This window comes from Sander vitreus, chromosome 15, assembly GCF_031162955.1.
Source record: "Sander vitreus isolate 19-12246 chromosome 15, sanVit1, whole genome shotgun sequence".
Lineage (NCBI taxonomy): Eukaryota > Metazoa > Chordata > Actinopteri > Perciformes > Percidae > Sander > Sander vitreus.
In genome coordinates, this window is record NC_135869.1 from 26636201 (window position 1) to 26654146 (window position 17946).

Consider the following 17946-nt stretch of genomic DNA (forward strand, 5'->3'; position numbering starts at 1 on the left):
CTATATAAAAGAGACTTCAGATACAGTATTAGGGGACCACTAAGGCCTATATAAAAGAGACTTCAGATACAGTATTAGAGGACCACTAAGGTCTATATAAAAGAGACTTCAGATACAGTATTAGTGGACCACTAAGGTCTATATAAAAGAGACTTCAGATACAGTATTAGGGGGGACCACTAAGGTCTATATAAAAGAGACTTCAGATACAGTATTGGGGGGACCACTAAGGTCTATATAAAAGAGACTTCAGATACAGTATTAGAGGACCACTAAGGTCTATATAAAAGAGACTTCAGATACAGTATTAGGGGACCACTAAGGTCTATATAAAAGAGACTTCAGATACAGTATTAGGGGACCACTAAGGTCTATATAAAAGAGACTTCAGATACAGTATTACGCCGCGAATAGCCATGAAGCGTAGATTCGTGCCTGATCGTGCGTCTGGCTGTTCATACTGGAAAAAAGCGATCCTTTTCTTCTCCACACAGCGCTCTCTCTCTCTCTCTCTCTCTCTCTCTCCCAGTGTGTGTGTGTGTGTGTGTGTGTGTGTCACTTTGTCCGTCCGTCCATCTCTCTCTCTCTGTGTGCCTAATCCCGTGTCCCGAAATGAAAATAGCTCTGCTTTACAGCGCTTCGCAGCTATTCACGGCACTTCAGCGTGCGGTGTGTTTCTGGCCTTAGTCAAAGTTTTCATTACTCGATTAGGTAGGGATGTAACGATACACTCAACTCACGATTTGATATGATTCACGATATTAAGTTCACGATACAATTTTCTATTCGCAATTTTTTAAACAGAAAAAGGTGCAGAAAAATGACCTTATTTATACAAACTGTGCAAAACAATGTGTCCTCTTATCAAAAGTGCAACTGAAATTGCATTTGATCTTAAATAACAAAAATGAAAGCTATAGTGCGTAGTTTCTGCCGCCCCCATGAGAAATTCTAAGTAATGACAACAAAACTGTCTGCGCGTCCACATGATACAAGCCTTCTGTGATCCCGCACCACCTTTTTTTTTTTTTTTTTTTGGCATTTTAGGCCTTTACTAGATAGGACAGCTGTAGACGTGAAGGGGAGAGAGGGGGAACGACATGCAGCAAAGGGCCACAGGTCGGAATCAAACCCGCAACCACTGCATCGAGGACTAAGCCTCTGTATATGGGCGCACGCTTTACCAGGTGAGCTATCCAGGCTCCAGGCGAAGCTGACAGTCTTAATTAGCTTTGTAGCAACTCATTTGGCAATGGCTTGAATGTAACGAACGTTCGTTAATATCAAAAAGTTACGCACTAAAACTTGAAATAAAAAATGAATAATTAGGGGTTAGCTCAGTTGGGAGAGCAGGCGCACATGTATAGAGGTTGACTCCTTGACGCAGCGGCCGCAGGTTTGACTCTGACCTGCGGCTCTTTGCTGCATGTCATTCCCCTTCTCTCTCCCCTTTCATGTCTTCATCTGTCCTATGAAAATAAAGGCATCAAATGCCCAAAAAAATTATCTTAAAAAAAAATAAATAAAAAAAGTGAAATCTAAAGTAGATTACGCCCTAGGCCAGGCAAAAATGGCATTGCGATTCATTTTTTAATCAATGCATAGTTACATCCCTATTGATAAGTCATGTTTTATTCTTTGCTCATGCTGAATGACTTATTTCCAAGAAACTTATGAGCACATCTCTGGTAAACACAAGATTTAAAGGGGTGCACGATTCTTTGTGGAGAAACTCAGTTTTACAGATCTGCCGGTTCATCATCTACAGTATACGTGTGCTATGGGCAACTAAAGGATACATGAGCAGCTAAGGTTTGTTCATTTAGACTGAAATGTGGATTAGTTGGCCCACTGGAGTTTAGTACAGACTGTCAGCAGTGCCATCGTGTTCCTGCAGCGCCACTGGGTGGTGACCCAAGGTAACAACAGCAGAACACATCACAGCCAGTCACACAGTCAGCACAACAGCAGACAATGTGAGGCCCTGACACACCAGGGTGCTACTTTTCCAGTCAGGTACTAATGAAGAAAAGAGGGCACAATGAGATGATGTAATTAAAACAGCTCCAGTCAAACCTCAAACAAATGAAAACGATGTGGAAAACATGATTGTTTCATGTATTTACTTGAGGAACGTTAGGCCCTGTTTCCCGATTATCAATCTGGTAACACTTCACTTGAAGGTATCGACATAATTATGACATGACACTGCCATAACTATGACATGACACTGTCATGAACGTGTCATAAACGTTTATGACTTCTGTCTGTAAAGTGTCATTCGGTTTTTTGTCATGACTAGTTGACATGGTTTGGGTTGTCTTGATTATGACAACTTGACATTAATCAAAGTGACATTACCAGAAGTTGTCTTGGTCATGACAAGTTGACATTACATTTGTTTGGGATGTATATGTCATGACAACTTGACATAACATTTCTTTGGAGTGTCCTTATTAAGACAACTTGACATTAAACAGGATGACATTATGTCAAGTTGTCATGACAAAGACATCCTCTGGTAATGTCATCTTGTCATAATCGAGACAACCCAAACAATGTCAACTTGTCATGACAAAAACCGAATGACACTTAATGACAGAAGTCATAAACATTTATGACTTGTTTATAACGTTTATGACACGTTCATGACAGTGTCATGTCATAGTTATGACAGTGTCATGTCACGATTATGTCGATACCTTCAAGTAAAGTGTTACCATCAATCTTACAAGCTTTTAAGCTTAACCCTTGTGTTGTCCTCGGGTCCAATTTGACCCGTTTTCAAAGGTTTTTTTATATCAGTAATATGGGTTTCTTTCAACCGAAATTGCCCCAAACATTTTTGTTGTTGTATGGAACCAATGCAACATTCTTCACAGGTACAATTAATAATTACTTTCATACAATTTTTTTTAATGGTTTCAAAACAGCATCCTGACTAAACTTTGACATGAACCAGTCTGTGATCCTCTCAACATCTTCTTATCTTAACTATTAGTCAAAATAATTCATAATGTCTGCTTTTATTTAACTAAAAAATGTGGTATAATGTCATTTAAATTAGGTTTACTGTCCATGACATTTGAAAAATCCCGGGCGGATGGGGGGACCCCAAAGAAAGACAGGGAAAGACAACACGTTCAAGGTTGACGGGAAGACAACACAAGGGTTGAGAAAACTGGCAAAATGGATTTTAGGGCTTGTTTTTACTTTTTGTCAGTTCATAATTTTGAGATCATCTTACGCTTACAATGCTTTTGGCCAAAGTCTTTTTAATGGACAATATGACCTCATACATCACAGCTTTGTCTTGTTAAAATAAACAAAACCTTCTCACTCCCCCATCACGTTAAATACGGATGCTTGGTCATGTGCCTTTGGCATTTGTTATTCACGCTGAAAGTCTCCTTTAGTGTTGGGACTCTTGGCGTCCTTTGGCATTTGTTATTCACATTAAAAGTGTGTCCTTTGGTGTTTGTTAGTTACGCTAAAAGTCACCTTTAGCGTTAGGACTCTTAACGTCACTTTTGGCGCTCTGGGCCAGGACATACTGACTGACATGCGGCACAACAACGGGACTGTTAGGTTTAGAAAAAGATCCTGAGTGGGGTTATAAAATGTAGGTTTCAGTGACACCCAGGGACACGAACGGGACACGAACCCCGGGTCTCCTGAGTGAAAGTCCTGTGTTGTTTGACCGTCGCCCGACTTTGTGCGGTGTGTCGTCCTTTTTTTGCCCGATCTGTTAGGATGTTTGTTAGGATAGCAAACAAACAACTGTGAGAGGCACACACAAGGCTCCTTTTGTTTTTCATCTCATCTGATCAATCCAATACACATAAGAGCTGTCAAAACTGGCCAAAAAGGAGGTTTCGAATGTTCCTTCTGAAAAACACACAGGTTCGAACGATTGCAATAACTATTTTTGCACATTATAACCATAAGATTACCGTGTCTCCGGCCGGTGCTTATCCCGGAATGCTGTGTGGACTAGCCAGACCTTCCTCTGCAGCGCTGTGGAGGAAGGTCTGGCTGGGCGAGACTAGTAGTAACATGACTTTAAGTAGGTTTAATGAGACAGTAGTCTATATCCTCGACGTTCCACTTCTGGGATTGCTCCCGTGCCGGGATGTGTTATACTTTTAAACTCCGGTGGATTTGTGAGGACTATGGTTAACTGCTCCTCAGATCTCTGCAGGGTAAATCCAGACAGCTAGCTAGACTATCTGTCCAATCTGAGTTTTCTGTTGTACGACTAAAATAACTTTAGAACGTACAAGTTCTACCAAAAAAGGTTCCAGGGCGAGGCTATTTTGCAGAGGCACCGTGGCTCCGTGAGGAGCTTAGCGCCGCCCAAGACGATCGTGATTGGTTTATAGAAATGCCAATAAACCAGAGCACGTTTTTCTCCCATCCTGGGATGCTGTGTGGACTAGCCAGACCCTCCTCCGCAGCGCTGTGGAGGAAGGTCTGGCAAAGTGAGACTAATTAGAACAGGGACTCAGGGGGCTCAGTGTCGGGGAACATGACTCTAAATGGAGCCCCCTGGTTGTTGCAGGTATCAAATGATAACAGACTACCTGTTCCTCTTTGGTGTAGAGCTGGAAGCACTCGTCCAAAGTGCAGCTGTACTGCTGGACGTGCTGCTGCTGCTGATTCCTCACGCTGTCTGCATCCTTCACCACCTCCTCCTGAATGTTACCAAACAGGCTGCGGCCCACAAAACACAAACAGGTGCTTTATTTAAGTTTATTTCATTTATTTGGTATGGAGCCCCTAAAGGGACATGGGGGGACATCAGTTTTAGGAACTGATGCTCGTGAGAAACCAATCGAAGGCTAGCAAAATTGTGCTAACAAAGTACTGCTAACGTCACGTGGCTAAAGTTAATTTTTTTTTTATTGAAAAGTTTCTTGTGCGCACGCGATGAACACATTTCCCCACGTCCCTTTAGGGGCTCCTTATATAGCACTTTAAAAGGTAAACAAGTTTTTATATATATATATATATAAAGAAATAGAACAAATTAAAATGTAATGGGGTTTTGTGTGACTCAACAACATTGTATTGTACACACTAACAGTATACATTATGTACAAGTACATACATAAACTCATCAGTTAAGAGTCCATTCCTATGACTTTGGAGATGGTGAATAAGAAGTAAAGGCTGAAATCTGGGAACATTACTAAAAATAAGAGACAGCTGCAGCGCTGGTTGAGCCCTCGGTGTGAAAGGGGTTTTAGAAAGTGAACATTTGTATTATTGTATACACTGTATATATTAGAGGTGTGAATCTCCACTGATCTCCCGATTCGATTACGATTATCATGTCAGCGATTCAATATCTCGATGCATCACGATGCGTCAAATACATTGTTCTATTAAAGCCATATAGGATATTTAATTCATAGCTTTTCAAGCTTCAAAAACAAACCATCCTGCAGTGCTCTAACACTAAATAAATTGGATACATAAAACTACAGCACTGAGCACATGGCACTTCCTGATTGTGCAAAACATACCAGAATATGTAAACAGAAAGGTTGTTGGGCCTGCATTAAATTGTAAACAGAAATAATCGATTATGGCCCGGTCGATTATCGATGCAGCATCATCCACGTCCACGATTCGATGCATTGATTATTTGATTCATTTCAACACCTCTAGTATATAAACATATATAACATATAAGCATAAAACACCACAATATACATAGATGTGATGGAAATGAAACAAGATTCAAACAGAGAGAAGTTGAAACACAAATTGAAACCCAGGAAATCAGACAGGAACTGAAAAAAACGTGCACACGGTAGTTTTAGAAAATTGATAGTAGGGCTGCACGAATATATCGTTTTAATCGTCATCGCGATATCAACTGTGGCGAGAAACGCATCGCAAAAGGCTGCGACATATCGCGCAAGACACGCAGAGATTGTTGTTGTTGGTTAAAAGAAATGATCAGTAGAAACTTAACGGTCATTCTTTTTTGAGTGCTGCCTTTTATATTCAATTTAATGCTCAATTTATTCAATAAAAGAATGTTGGGAAGTGGCCGGGCTGGCTCAGTGGGTAGAGCAGGCGCACATATACTCAGAGGTTCACACCTCAATGCAGAGGTCCAGGGTTCGAATCTGACCTGTGACGATTTCCTGCATGTCTTCCCCCCCCCTCTCCCTCCCCTTTGTCCCCTAGCTGTCCTGTCAAATTAAAGGCGGAAAAGCCCAAAAAAAATAACCTTTAAGAAAGAATGTTGGGAATAATTTCCTTCATTTGTTTAAAATTCAACAAGCACTTTGTTGAAAGTCTGAAAGCTGCAGAAATGCAGAACTGAGTACACTTTGATATCTGTTTATTCATTGCAAGTAATATCGTAATATTACATATTCAACAACATTATCGCGTATCTTCCTGATATCGTGCGGCCCTAACTGCTGGAGGAAAAAGACAGCGTACTGACCAGTCTTTGATTCTGTGCTCCCACTCGATGATGAGCTTCACATGCGGAGGTCCTCCTGAGCAGCAGAGCTTCAGAGCTCTGAAAGACATAAAAAAGGTGAAGGGTCATCCAGAGCAGAGGAACGAGCATGGACCACGCTTCCGGAAATTTGCTACACTTTCAAGTTTTGAGACATTTACAGTACATTTATTGCACCGACAACCTCATTAGAATCATTAGAGTGCACTTGTATTTTTAATTTTTTTCATTTATTTTGTTTATTTGACAGGGACAGTGCTCATTAATCATAGGATTCAGCATGATTCAGAAAATGTCACGATCCGATATCGATATCAGGCTCAACGATTCTCGATTAAAAAAACGATTCACAGTATATAAGTGTAGTTACTTTTCCCATGTGATTGCAGTAGACATACAATAAAAAAAAAAGTATAAATATGAATATATTTTTGGAATTCTATGAAGAGTCGCGATTTGAACGTGAATCGATTTTTTTGCACACCCCTAATTAATCAACAGCAAAGTAGCTGTAAATGAGCCAGAGTTAGCTCAGCAGGCTAATTTTGATCTGTTGTTCCTGGCCTAGTTTAAAAATGGCAACTCTAAAAGCCTTAAAGCTATAGTGCAAAGTTTCTGCCTCCCCCATGAGGAATTCTAAGCAATCACGCAGCTGCTAGTAGCCAAGGAGGACACGGAGGATAAAAAAAAACATGATGGACTCTTCAGAAGAGGTCATTATCTTCACTCGAGTTTCTGCGCGGGACAGTCGCCGGACGCCACAATCTTCTGAACATAGTCACACTGAGAGATCCAGAGAGAGCTGTGTGGAGCTGATAGTCTTAATTAGCTTTGTAGCAACTCATTTGGCGACGGCTTGAATGTAACGGACGTTCATTAATATCAAAAAGTTACGCACTAATGCTTTAATACAGTCAGCACGTAAAAGCAACATACACTGACCAACATTCAAACGAGGCACAGTGCACGACAACAAGTAACAAACACAACACATCAGACGGCGAGCGACAAAACGAGACAAAACGAGACAAATCTGCTGGCCGGAGGGCTGAACGATTAATCGTTTTCAGATCAAAATTGCAATATTGTAAGAATGCGATTAGCTGACCGTGAAGGCCGCGATTAATCGAATTATTTAGTTTAATGTTTGGTTTAACATTATTTATCCCTCTTTTTATTATTATATTTGCTGTTTTTTTAATTAGCTAAATGCCGGAATAATGTTAGATATCACTTGGAACGCTGGTGATATCACGCTGGAAATTCATATGCATGTTCTCATCCCTGCATAAGAATATAGAGCAGTTTTGATGGCGTCTCATGTTATAATGCTCCATGACATGTTTTATCTGGGGACCCCAAACTTCCCTTTCCCGAGCCACATTAACCAGCTCCGACCGGGGGATCCCGAGGCGTTCCCAGGCCAGGTTGGAGATATAATCCCTCCACCTAGTCCTGGGTCTTCCCCGAGGCCTCCTCCCAGCTGGACGTGCCTGGAACACCTCCCTAGGGAGGCGCCCAGGGGGCATCCTTACCAGATGCCCGAACCACTTCAACTGGCTCCTTTCGACGCGAAGGAGCAGCGGCTCTACTCCGAGCTCCTCACGGATAACTGAGCTTCTCACCCTATCTCTAAGGGAGACGCCAGCCACCCTCCTGAGGAAACCCATTTCGGCCACTTGTACCCTGGATCTTGTTCTTTCGGTCATGACCTCCAGCCTTCATGACCATAGGTGAGGGTAGGAACCAAAACTGACCGGTAGATTGAGAGCTTTGCCTTTTCGTCACAACGGTGCGATAAATTGAATGTAATACCAGCCCCGCTGCGCCGATTCTCCGACCAATCTCCCGCTCCATTGTCCCCTCACTTGTGAACAAGACCCCAAGGTACTTGAACTCCTTCACTTGGGGTAAGGACTCATTCCCTACCTGGAGAAGGCACTCCATCGGTTTCCTGCTGAGAACACATGTCGTTTATAAAATACAATGTTTTATTATAAATGAAACTATCCAACAGTATAACTGCCTACAAGTCCAGCTGAAATGATTAGACCATCAAACACACAACTGTTTGGATCCTTTACACTTTCTAAAATTTGAGGGTTTTTCTGCATTGAGTACTTTTACTACTTTAAGTACATTTTCCTGATGATATTTGCATACTTTTACTTAAGTAACATTTTCAATGCAGGACTTTTACTTGTAACAGAGTGTATTTGTACAGTGGTAAGGATCTGAATACTTCTTCCACTGCTGCCAAGCAGGCAGGCAGCAAAAGTCAACAGGCAGTCAGCAGTCTAATGTGCACGTATCTGGTTATCAATAAGCCAGTTCTTCAGCTGACCAGTAAAAGAACGAGAAGTATTTACTTCTCTTATCTGCATTGGCAACACATCCCAGTCTTTAGATGCTGTTACAGAGAACGCTGACTGACCAAAAGCACTTCTTCGAGTGGGAATGATACAGTCCCCTCTTGTGCTACCTCACAAGATTGAGGCTTTTTAACCACTAGGTGTCAGCATGACCACAGCTCAAACTCAAAAGGTGACAGAGCCGTTCCAGTAGCTGCTCCACCTCTGTGGATCCAGCTGCCGTTAGATATCAGATGTGCTTCCTTCCTATTTCTGGTTTTAAATCTACGCTAAAGACATCATTTTACTCACTAACCTTTTAATCTCTCAATCTGTTATCATGTCTATAATTCTGTATTTGTGAATTGCTGCTTGTTGTCATCGTCGTTGTGATGCTCCTTTTTGTGTTTTCTTTCTACTTTTCTTTTTTACATGTAATGTTCTTTAATACGGCACCTTAGTGCATTTTTTTGTACAGCACTTTGGTCAGCTTAAGCTGTGTTTAAATGTGCTCTGGAAATAAACTTTACTGACTTACTTACACACACACACACACACACACACACACACACACACACACACACACACACACACACACACACAGAGTCCTTGGGGATTTAGTTAAATAGTGGATGTTTTAGGTAAATACAGTACAATAACAAGGTATACTATGCCCCTTTTGTTTTTGCACTCCTTAACAAAGCACAGTTCCCACAGTTCACAGTACATTGACAAAAACACAGGCTTTTTCCTGGATCCTCAAACGCATCTCACGCCTTCATCAGAGCACTTTTTTGAGAAGCGGTTGAAAGCTGAGGAAAAAAATCTATTGAGTGGATCTTCAGTTAGGATTATTTTTTCAAATGACTACTTCAAAGTAGGGTTGCACAATATTGACAAAATGTGATATTGCGACATTGATTATGAATATTGCGATATCGATATTAATTTCGATATTGTATATGTTGGTTTTTAAGATGCGAAAAATAGGTTTGTTGCGTTGCGTTGGCTTAAAGCCAAAGTATTTCCAAGTTACAGAGGAGGCGTTACTTTTGGCCACTAAAGTTTCCTCTTCAATCTCTGTTATTTCGTCTTGTCCCTGAGCAACACTCATTTTCTTACTTTTGTGTTCTTTCTTTCGCTCCACTGTCTCCCTTCGCTCTATCTTTAGGTCCTTTCTTTCGCTTCTCTGTCTCTATCTGTTACTTCACTTACACTGTCACTCTGTCGAAAGTGGTACACTCACGTCAAGTGGTACGCTACATAGGGTTGGTCACGTAGTGGACCCATGCGCTGACGTGCACTAGCATGTGCAAGTGGCACGGTAACTGGCCAATGAAACATGATCATTATAGCGTTTCAAGCATGCTCTAAATCGAACACAACTAAGCCACACAGCCAACGGACAGGACGCGTCGCTCCACAAAATAAACTAAATACTTATCGCGACACTTTCGATATAATATTGCGCAACGTGATATCGCGATAACGACATTGAGTCGATATATCATGCACCCCTATTTCAAAGGTCAAGCATTTGCTAATTTGGTGTGGCGATGTCAGGCTATGAACGAATGCACGTCCGTAATCAATGTCACAGCAATCCCTCCAACAGTTTTTGAGAGATTTCACTAAAGATCACAAATGTCAAACTCATGGTGGCGCTAGAGGAAAAGGCAGGGAATCAACAACGTTGGTAGGATTCATCCTCTGGGGAACATGAATGGCTGCACAAAATGTCATGCCAATCTGTCCAAAAACGGCTGAGATATACTTCAATATGGACCAAAGTGGCGGACCGACCAAAACGCATTTCCATCCATAGAGCCACCCTTCTGTGAGCACGGTTTAAAATAAGCAAACTGTAAGCACATACTACAGATTATGTCAACATAAGACACACCGTAATGACACACAGACACAGACAGAGGCTGATAGGAGCGAGCAAAGTAGACTAAAACACTTGCACTGGTACATTCTCTAACTGTTTGATGTGGGTTGACTTGAGGAGAGAGAGCACATTTCTGAGTTCAAACACTATCATTACATTAGTTTCTAGGATACAGTTTGCTGCACATTTGCCTTTCAAAGGATTTCAAAAGCATTTGCCCCCATCTGCACCATTCAGTGAATAAAAGGTTTGTACTGTAGCAACGACACAACTGGAAGTCATTTCAAGACTTTGCCAAAAAAGGCCTCTTTTGAAACAGCAATTCACTTCTGCAAGTGGATGCCATCAGACGCGCATTTGTGAAAAAGGGATAAAATGTCTGCACCTTTCAGTCAATGCTGTAAAATCAGGCCTAATGAACTACATGAAAAAAAATAAAACATTGGACATAACAACTTTAAGAGTCATATTAGCGTGTGCCATGTGTTTTTCTGTCAAAATGTCTTCAGGAACTGGCTGCCTGCCTGTAGTTGTAGCCTTTCTCAGGAAAAACCTTCATTAGATTAGAGAGATTAGATTTAAATTGCATTAAAATTGATTACATTAGATCAAATTTGAAAGAGCCTGTGGGAACATTGGATCATTTCAGCGCTGAAATGTTTGGACCATAATACCAGTTACTCTACAACAAAAGCACACATTTAGATAATCTAATAAAAGAAGAATGAAGTGTCCAGGCGGCCAGTCAGCTCCAACGATAAGAGTCACTCTGAGCTGCGTGCTTACAGTGTTTGCACCTGCAGGAATATATTTTGCCTGGTGAAACATGGAGGATATACATCCATGTGTTGAAAATCTAGAAATGTGTCCAGAAATAATCCTGTCAGACACACTCGCATCAGGACCCTTTATTGCATGAATGTGGTGCTGCAACTACCGATCGTTTAATCAGCCGAATATTTTCTCGATTCATCGATTGGTCTATAAAATGTCAGAAAATAGTGAAAAATGCCCCTCCCATCCAAGATTCTTAAAGTACAAGGTGTTATCTTTAAATGTCTTGTTTTGTCCAGAACCTAAAGATATTCAGTTAAATATAATATAAAAAACAGAAAAGAGCAGGACATCTCCACATTTGAGAGGCACTTTCTGCCATTCGATCAATCGATTATCAAAATTGATGGTGATTATTTTTCCGTCGACCGACTAATCGATTAGTCGCTTAATCGTTGCATCGTCACATGAATGGTCATTCACTTTGATACGGCCCAACAGACAGCCCAAAGCTGCAGAGAAGGATTCAGGAGTCAACACGGAGTGAAACCAACACCCCCAAAACTGTGCAGAACAAAATAAACCAATAAAAGTTAGAAAAATCAATTAACAACTCCAGAACAGCAGGACTATTCTGAAAGGGTTTGGAAACCTCAGCTCACGCGGATCAGCGGAGTGCGCCTGAGTGTGCCTGTGATCAGTCCTCCATCCACCAGAAATAACTCGATGTTTTGATGTATTTCCGACCCCCTCACCTGTCGACAGCGGGGTGGTAGAGCGGCCGCCCGTCCTGAGGAGACAGGTAGCTGTAGAACGCTGATCCTCCCACCACACGGACGTTGAACAGCACTCTGGTATTCTGGAAGAGAGACACAACAAAAATCACTGTAAAGCCACGGGCATGGCATCAGGGTATATGACTGAGAACATTATCAAAGACTTGGATATCAGCAGGTTTTTGGATATGCGCACACATCACCATGCCGACCTTTTCAAGAAGGTGGTTGGAAGAATGAAAGAGGGACGCTGTGTTCGCACAGTCCATAAAGTCCGCCACCGCTGGTAAACTTTGAAAAAATCTTATTTTGCACGACTACATGTAAAAGGGAATAATAGTGGAATATTTACACTTTCATTAGCCAGCTTAGTCAGAATATCGTCTTTTTTGAAACAAGGGCAAAAAACTGAATATTACTGTATGTGCACGTAAACGTAGTCACTGATAGAAATCATATCATAGCCATACAGGGATAGTAGTATACAGCTGTTAAATCATAATCAAAGATATGACACTGGTATCGGATCGGTACTTGGTATCGGCCGATACGCAAGTTCAGGTATCGGAATCGGTAAGAAAAATGGTATCGGACCATCTCTACTTGAAATACGGTCTGTCTGAAAATGTGGGGTTGTCTTATATTTTCAGGTTCTTTTGTTTTGTTTTTATTAATTCCACAGGATTTGTTTTGTGATTTTTTTTATTTTGTCCCACATAGTTTGCAGTATAACAGTGAGACTTATTTGTACACTCGCATATGTCTGTACATATATTGCAATAAGATTAATATGTAGGCCACATGTATGCACATATGTGCATATTTATACAGATACTGTACATATACAGAAGGAAGAAGAAATAAAATATAAAAGAAGAAGCTTTGGGAGCAAATGGTGACTTCCACTCCAACAGTACCCTTCTACGTGCTGGGTCTTGACTTTTAAATGTCGACATACATTAACAACAGCAGATGGCGCCAAACAGCGAGCTACCTGGCAGCGAGGATGGCGCGCCGGTGGAAACCAGAGCATGGGAGCGACGATAGTGACAGTGTACCGCGGCTCATGGTAAACATTACACCGGCATTACATCAGCATGTTAACATTGTCAATATGAGCATGTTGTATGCAGTATGCAGACGTTAGCATTTAGCTCAAAGCACCTCTGTGCTTAAGTAGTCTCTAGCGACCTACATAACGTCTTGTTATGGTCTAAAATAAGCACTGCCACCACACACTGATCCACCAACACAAGTTATGAGCAAATGTAGCTGCTTGTAGTTTTGTGCTGTCACTCATCCATCATGATATTGCATATATCTAAGAATTGAGGTATTTCTGTACTTACAGGTACACTTTTTTAGTATGTTCCCTTAAGATTACAGTATTGTTTTTTTTAAGAGGCGGAACTGTACCTTTTGACTAATTTGAGGGTACAAAATAAAAGAGATGGGTACACAATTGACTTTTAAAAGGCTACCTCTCCTGTGACAAACGGTACTTCTATTTTTGAGTGTGTCTGATGCGATAGTTTCACGATGGCGAAATGAGAACACATAGCTCAGGCTTTCGAAAAAGCAGCAGCAACATTTCTCATGACTTTGCTGCGATAAGTCAAAATGGCTGCTTAGTTTGGAGACCTCAGACCATAAAAATGTGAGCTGAAATGATTTTATGAATACAATGTGTGTGTGTGCAAAAGAAGCCTGACTACCTTAGCAGAGTTTCATATGGTTTGTGTAAGTACTGACGTGTCTCTTTTGATCAAAGCAGGGAATGTGCAGTTTTCCAGACAGCAAATCAAGTTGTTTTTTGTACAGACAAAAGCATCTTTCAGGCTATAGGTTCAGCAATTATTTCACCATCGTTCTCTGTCGCAAAAAGGTACAACAACATCTGTCCTTCCCATCATGCAACCTGGCAGGTCCTAGAGCACTTTAGGCCTCATCTAATTATCAAAAGACTAAACAGGCTGAGTGGTTGGCCTTCTGCAGCAAAGAGTGATTACAAACATTGAACTACTTAGAACAGAAAATCACGTTGCACATCTATAACATGAGATGTGCGTCGATGACGAGTAGGTCAAACATTTAACTACTGGCATCAGATGATCGGGAGAAGGTCTTTCTCACAGTTATTTTCCCCCACGATCAAAGGGAGTAGGGCTGGGTATTGATACTCAATACCTTTAAGGCAGTGGATCTCAAACTTTTTTAAATACTGTAACCCCTTTCACAGACAGACTTTATCAATCCCCAAGGGGCAATTCATTTAGTCTATCCCATCCATGTCAAAGAGTAACAACACCAATCGGCATCCACATCAATATGCCAGTAGTCATGTTTCCATCTAATTGTTAAGCACATTTTAAGTGAACTTTAAAAAAATGAAAATGAAATGAAAAAAGATTCGAAGCGTTTCCATCAACTGGTTTAGAGCGAATGAACTAGACTACGAAAAGCGTAGTTTCGTCACAAGTTGACGTTACGCATGGTTGTAGACTGCAAACCGGCTTGCTAAATCAAAGAGTTTAGAAGCTACGTTTTTTTGGCTAAATGGAGAGAGGTAGCGTTGTACAAGTTGGCCACCTGTGCAGAACCCAGGGTTGTGGAGACATTTGGTGTCAGCGAGACAACCGTTCACCGCCGTGTATACGCGGTGTGCAGGGCCGTACGATTCAAGCTGTTGAACCAATCAATATACCCGATGTAGCTGAAGCACAGGCTACAGCGCTCCACTATGCACCGTGTGCCACAGGTGTACGGCGCACTGGATGGGACCCGTATCCCAATCCTTCCCCATCCGATGGATACCGGGACTATAGACATGTTCGCTACGTCACAACAACACGGCAAAGCTGTTTCCATCTCCCATTTTGCGCATGAACTCTTTTTCCAAAAAGGCAAAAACCACCTCAAGCAAGCATAAAAACCTTTTTGGTAATTTGAGGGAAGTTTTTTTTCGAATTTTGCCGTTTCCATCAACATTTTCTAATGCGATACTTCAAAATGCGCATAAAGATACATTGATGGCAACATGACTAGTGACAACAAGAGCATAGATTGTGTTCAGTAGCTTAATGGCTGAAGGAATCTAAGATTAGTTTTCCGTGCAGGAATAAAATAGCGCCGACCTGACGGCATAACTAAAAATTCACTAAAAAGTGCATGGCCAGGTTGAGTTAATATTTGATCAGCTTTCTGAACCACTCGTTCCTCCCACAGAAAGCTGAGGACTTTCTGCTGGACTCTAGTGATCTTGGAGCAGACCTTAACAACACCCCCTTTGACATATTTCAACTACCCCCTGACCACCACAAAACATTTTCGGTGGAAAAAAAAAAAAAAACTATAAAAAGAGGCACAATACAGCATTACAGCAGACGCTGTGCCATCAGTGTCTGTCAATATTGTAACTGAAAAACACTTAAGTGGTACATTTAAAATGTTTAGAATCACAAAATGTCTTGTGACAAGACAAGACAATAAGTCTTACGTAGCCCTGCAATACTCCAAAGTACCACTAGGCGTACACATACCCCCATTTGAGAAACACTGATTTAAGGTATTGATTGAAATAACCCAGTACTGAGTAGTATCAAAATGTCTCCAGTCAAATGAAACCTGCCTTTGATCCTTTTTGTATCCTGATATAGAAAAAATATATATAATTTGTATGGTAGCTTGCAGCCAATCACCGCAAGCGTCACTTGGTTTAATGGGACATGGTATTGGTATCACAATGAAAAAGAAAAGCCAACACATTTAAAACACTTGACTAACATTTCCTGTGTTGACATTTCAGTGACAGTTATTCGTTGCTGTCCACTCGTACCCAATCAGCTCTTGGACAGCTGTTCAAAACTAGTTAAAACATGCTGAATTGGGAGTGGGTTTATAGAAACACTGGCACATTTTGACTCTCTCAGGGCTAACTTTATTTCCCAAGTTTGCTGTGAACAGGCTAGAGGAACGCACAGACACAGGAGAACAAAGTAGGCCATCGTGAAATTTAGGCAAAGATCTGCACCTGACAGCTCACAGCAGTTCAGCCTGAATAAACAAAGAGCACCTCAACATAAAGCACAGTGTTTGAGTTGTGTTTGCATTCAAAGTATTATTTAACAGAAGAAGAAAATATTCATGAACCCGTAGATAATCGGAGTGGACTGGAAAGCCAAGCTGAGAATAAAAAAGAAAGAACAAATGTCTTTTTGTCTTCTGTTGAAGCCTGCTTATATTACTCTGAGATCTGCTTAGATTGGAGGTGCTTCAGGAGTGATGGAGCGCTTTGCAAAAAATGAAATTGATTTTCTTTTGTTCCAGCGATGTCTAGTGTGTAGCTGCTGGCTGAGCTCGAACACAAACACCCACTCCGAGTCCTGCGAGGAAAGCTCGATCCAGCAGGATCTTTGTGATGACAGGAGCGCACTGAAGAAGACCGCTCATTCCCGGAAAATATTGACATGCTGAACACGTGAACCCACAGGAATGCATAACCCTTAAAGGGAAGTTATACACGACTTCTGAATTATTGCCTCACATATGCAATATGCAGTAAGTATCAGTATCACATGTGCCAGTCAGCTGCTGAAATACTGCAGCAGGACATAGCAACAACTAAAGGGAACATGGGGAATTAGTTTTTTTCTTGTGTGCACGAGAAACCAATCTGAGTAGCAGTCAGAATGGCTGCAGAGGAGGAGGTATTCATCTTCCTGAAAACGCAACGAAATGTACCTGATAGTGTCATCGACAAACTTAATGATAAGTTAACTGTTAACTGATTTTATGCTGTGAATGTGAAATATTAACTTTAGCCACGTAACGTTAGCAGTACTTCGTTAGCATAATTTTGCTAGCCTTAGTTAGCAAGTTAGAAAGTTACGGAGCCCCTAAGGGGACATGAGCAAACAAATATCTAAAGTTTAGTTTCATGTGCTCACAGGTAACTTTCATGTGCGCACATGAAACTAAACTTTAGATTGGTTTTCATGTGCGCCGCTTTGAAACCCATTTGGCGCGGTTATGAACAGTGCCACAGTCAGCAGCACTGCAGCAAAGAACTCCGGTTAGAAAGGATGGCGGCTAAAGATGAGTTTATATAGATGCCAAAAGGCTTCAATTTGTCATAAGAGTCTAAGAGCCAAATATAATTAGGCCCTTTAGCAAAGTAGTTTCGGCGACGGAGCCGTCTCCTCACTCTGAGTTCAACAGGGACATTCTAAAACTTAGAAAGCCCATAAGAACCGTGGAGAGTCAACCCACAGCCACTCCGCCGCCCTGCTGAAAATGTGAAGCAGAAACGCTTAATGTCAGATAACGTCCATAATAATTAGACTTTGGGTTACATTTTTTGACAGTTTTCAGTGGTTATGAGGAGCAATATGAGAGAGAAATTTGGTAATCATTGATCATTATTTAGGTACATTAAACCACGTTAAGCTTTTTCACGTTAAGCGGTTTAGAATGTCCCGTTCAACACCCCTTGGAGTTCTCGGAGAATTAATCGAACATCCTCTTTCCTTATGTTTAATCCATTCTCCATGCATTTTGTGTACATCCACCTATATCTGTGGAGTTGGCCAGATGTTTGAAACTGTTCATAAATGAAAGTAATTGCCCGATCCAAACCGCTGTAGGCTATCCCTTGCTCCGGAACAGATTACA

The 17946-nt window shown here is 41.3% G+C and overlaps 1 protein-coding gene across 1 annotated transcript in view; it reads right to left on the bottom strand.

Annotated features, from left to right (window-relative positions):
- Positions 1–17946, bottom strand: part of usp43b (ubiquitin specific peptidase 43b) — a 123869-nt gene that overhangs the window by 17882 nt on the left and 88041 nt on the right. The window contains exons 9-11 of the mRNA XM_078270617.1: positions 12256–12359; positions 6467–6544; positions 4584–4713 (exon numbers count right to left, since the gene is read on the bottom strand). Coding sequence (XP_078126743.1) covers positions 4584–4713; positions 6467–6544; positions 12256–12359 — 312 coding nt within the window. The remainder of the gene's footprint in view (positions 1–4583; positions 4714–6466; positions 6545–12255; positions 12360–17946) is intronic.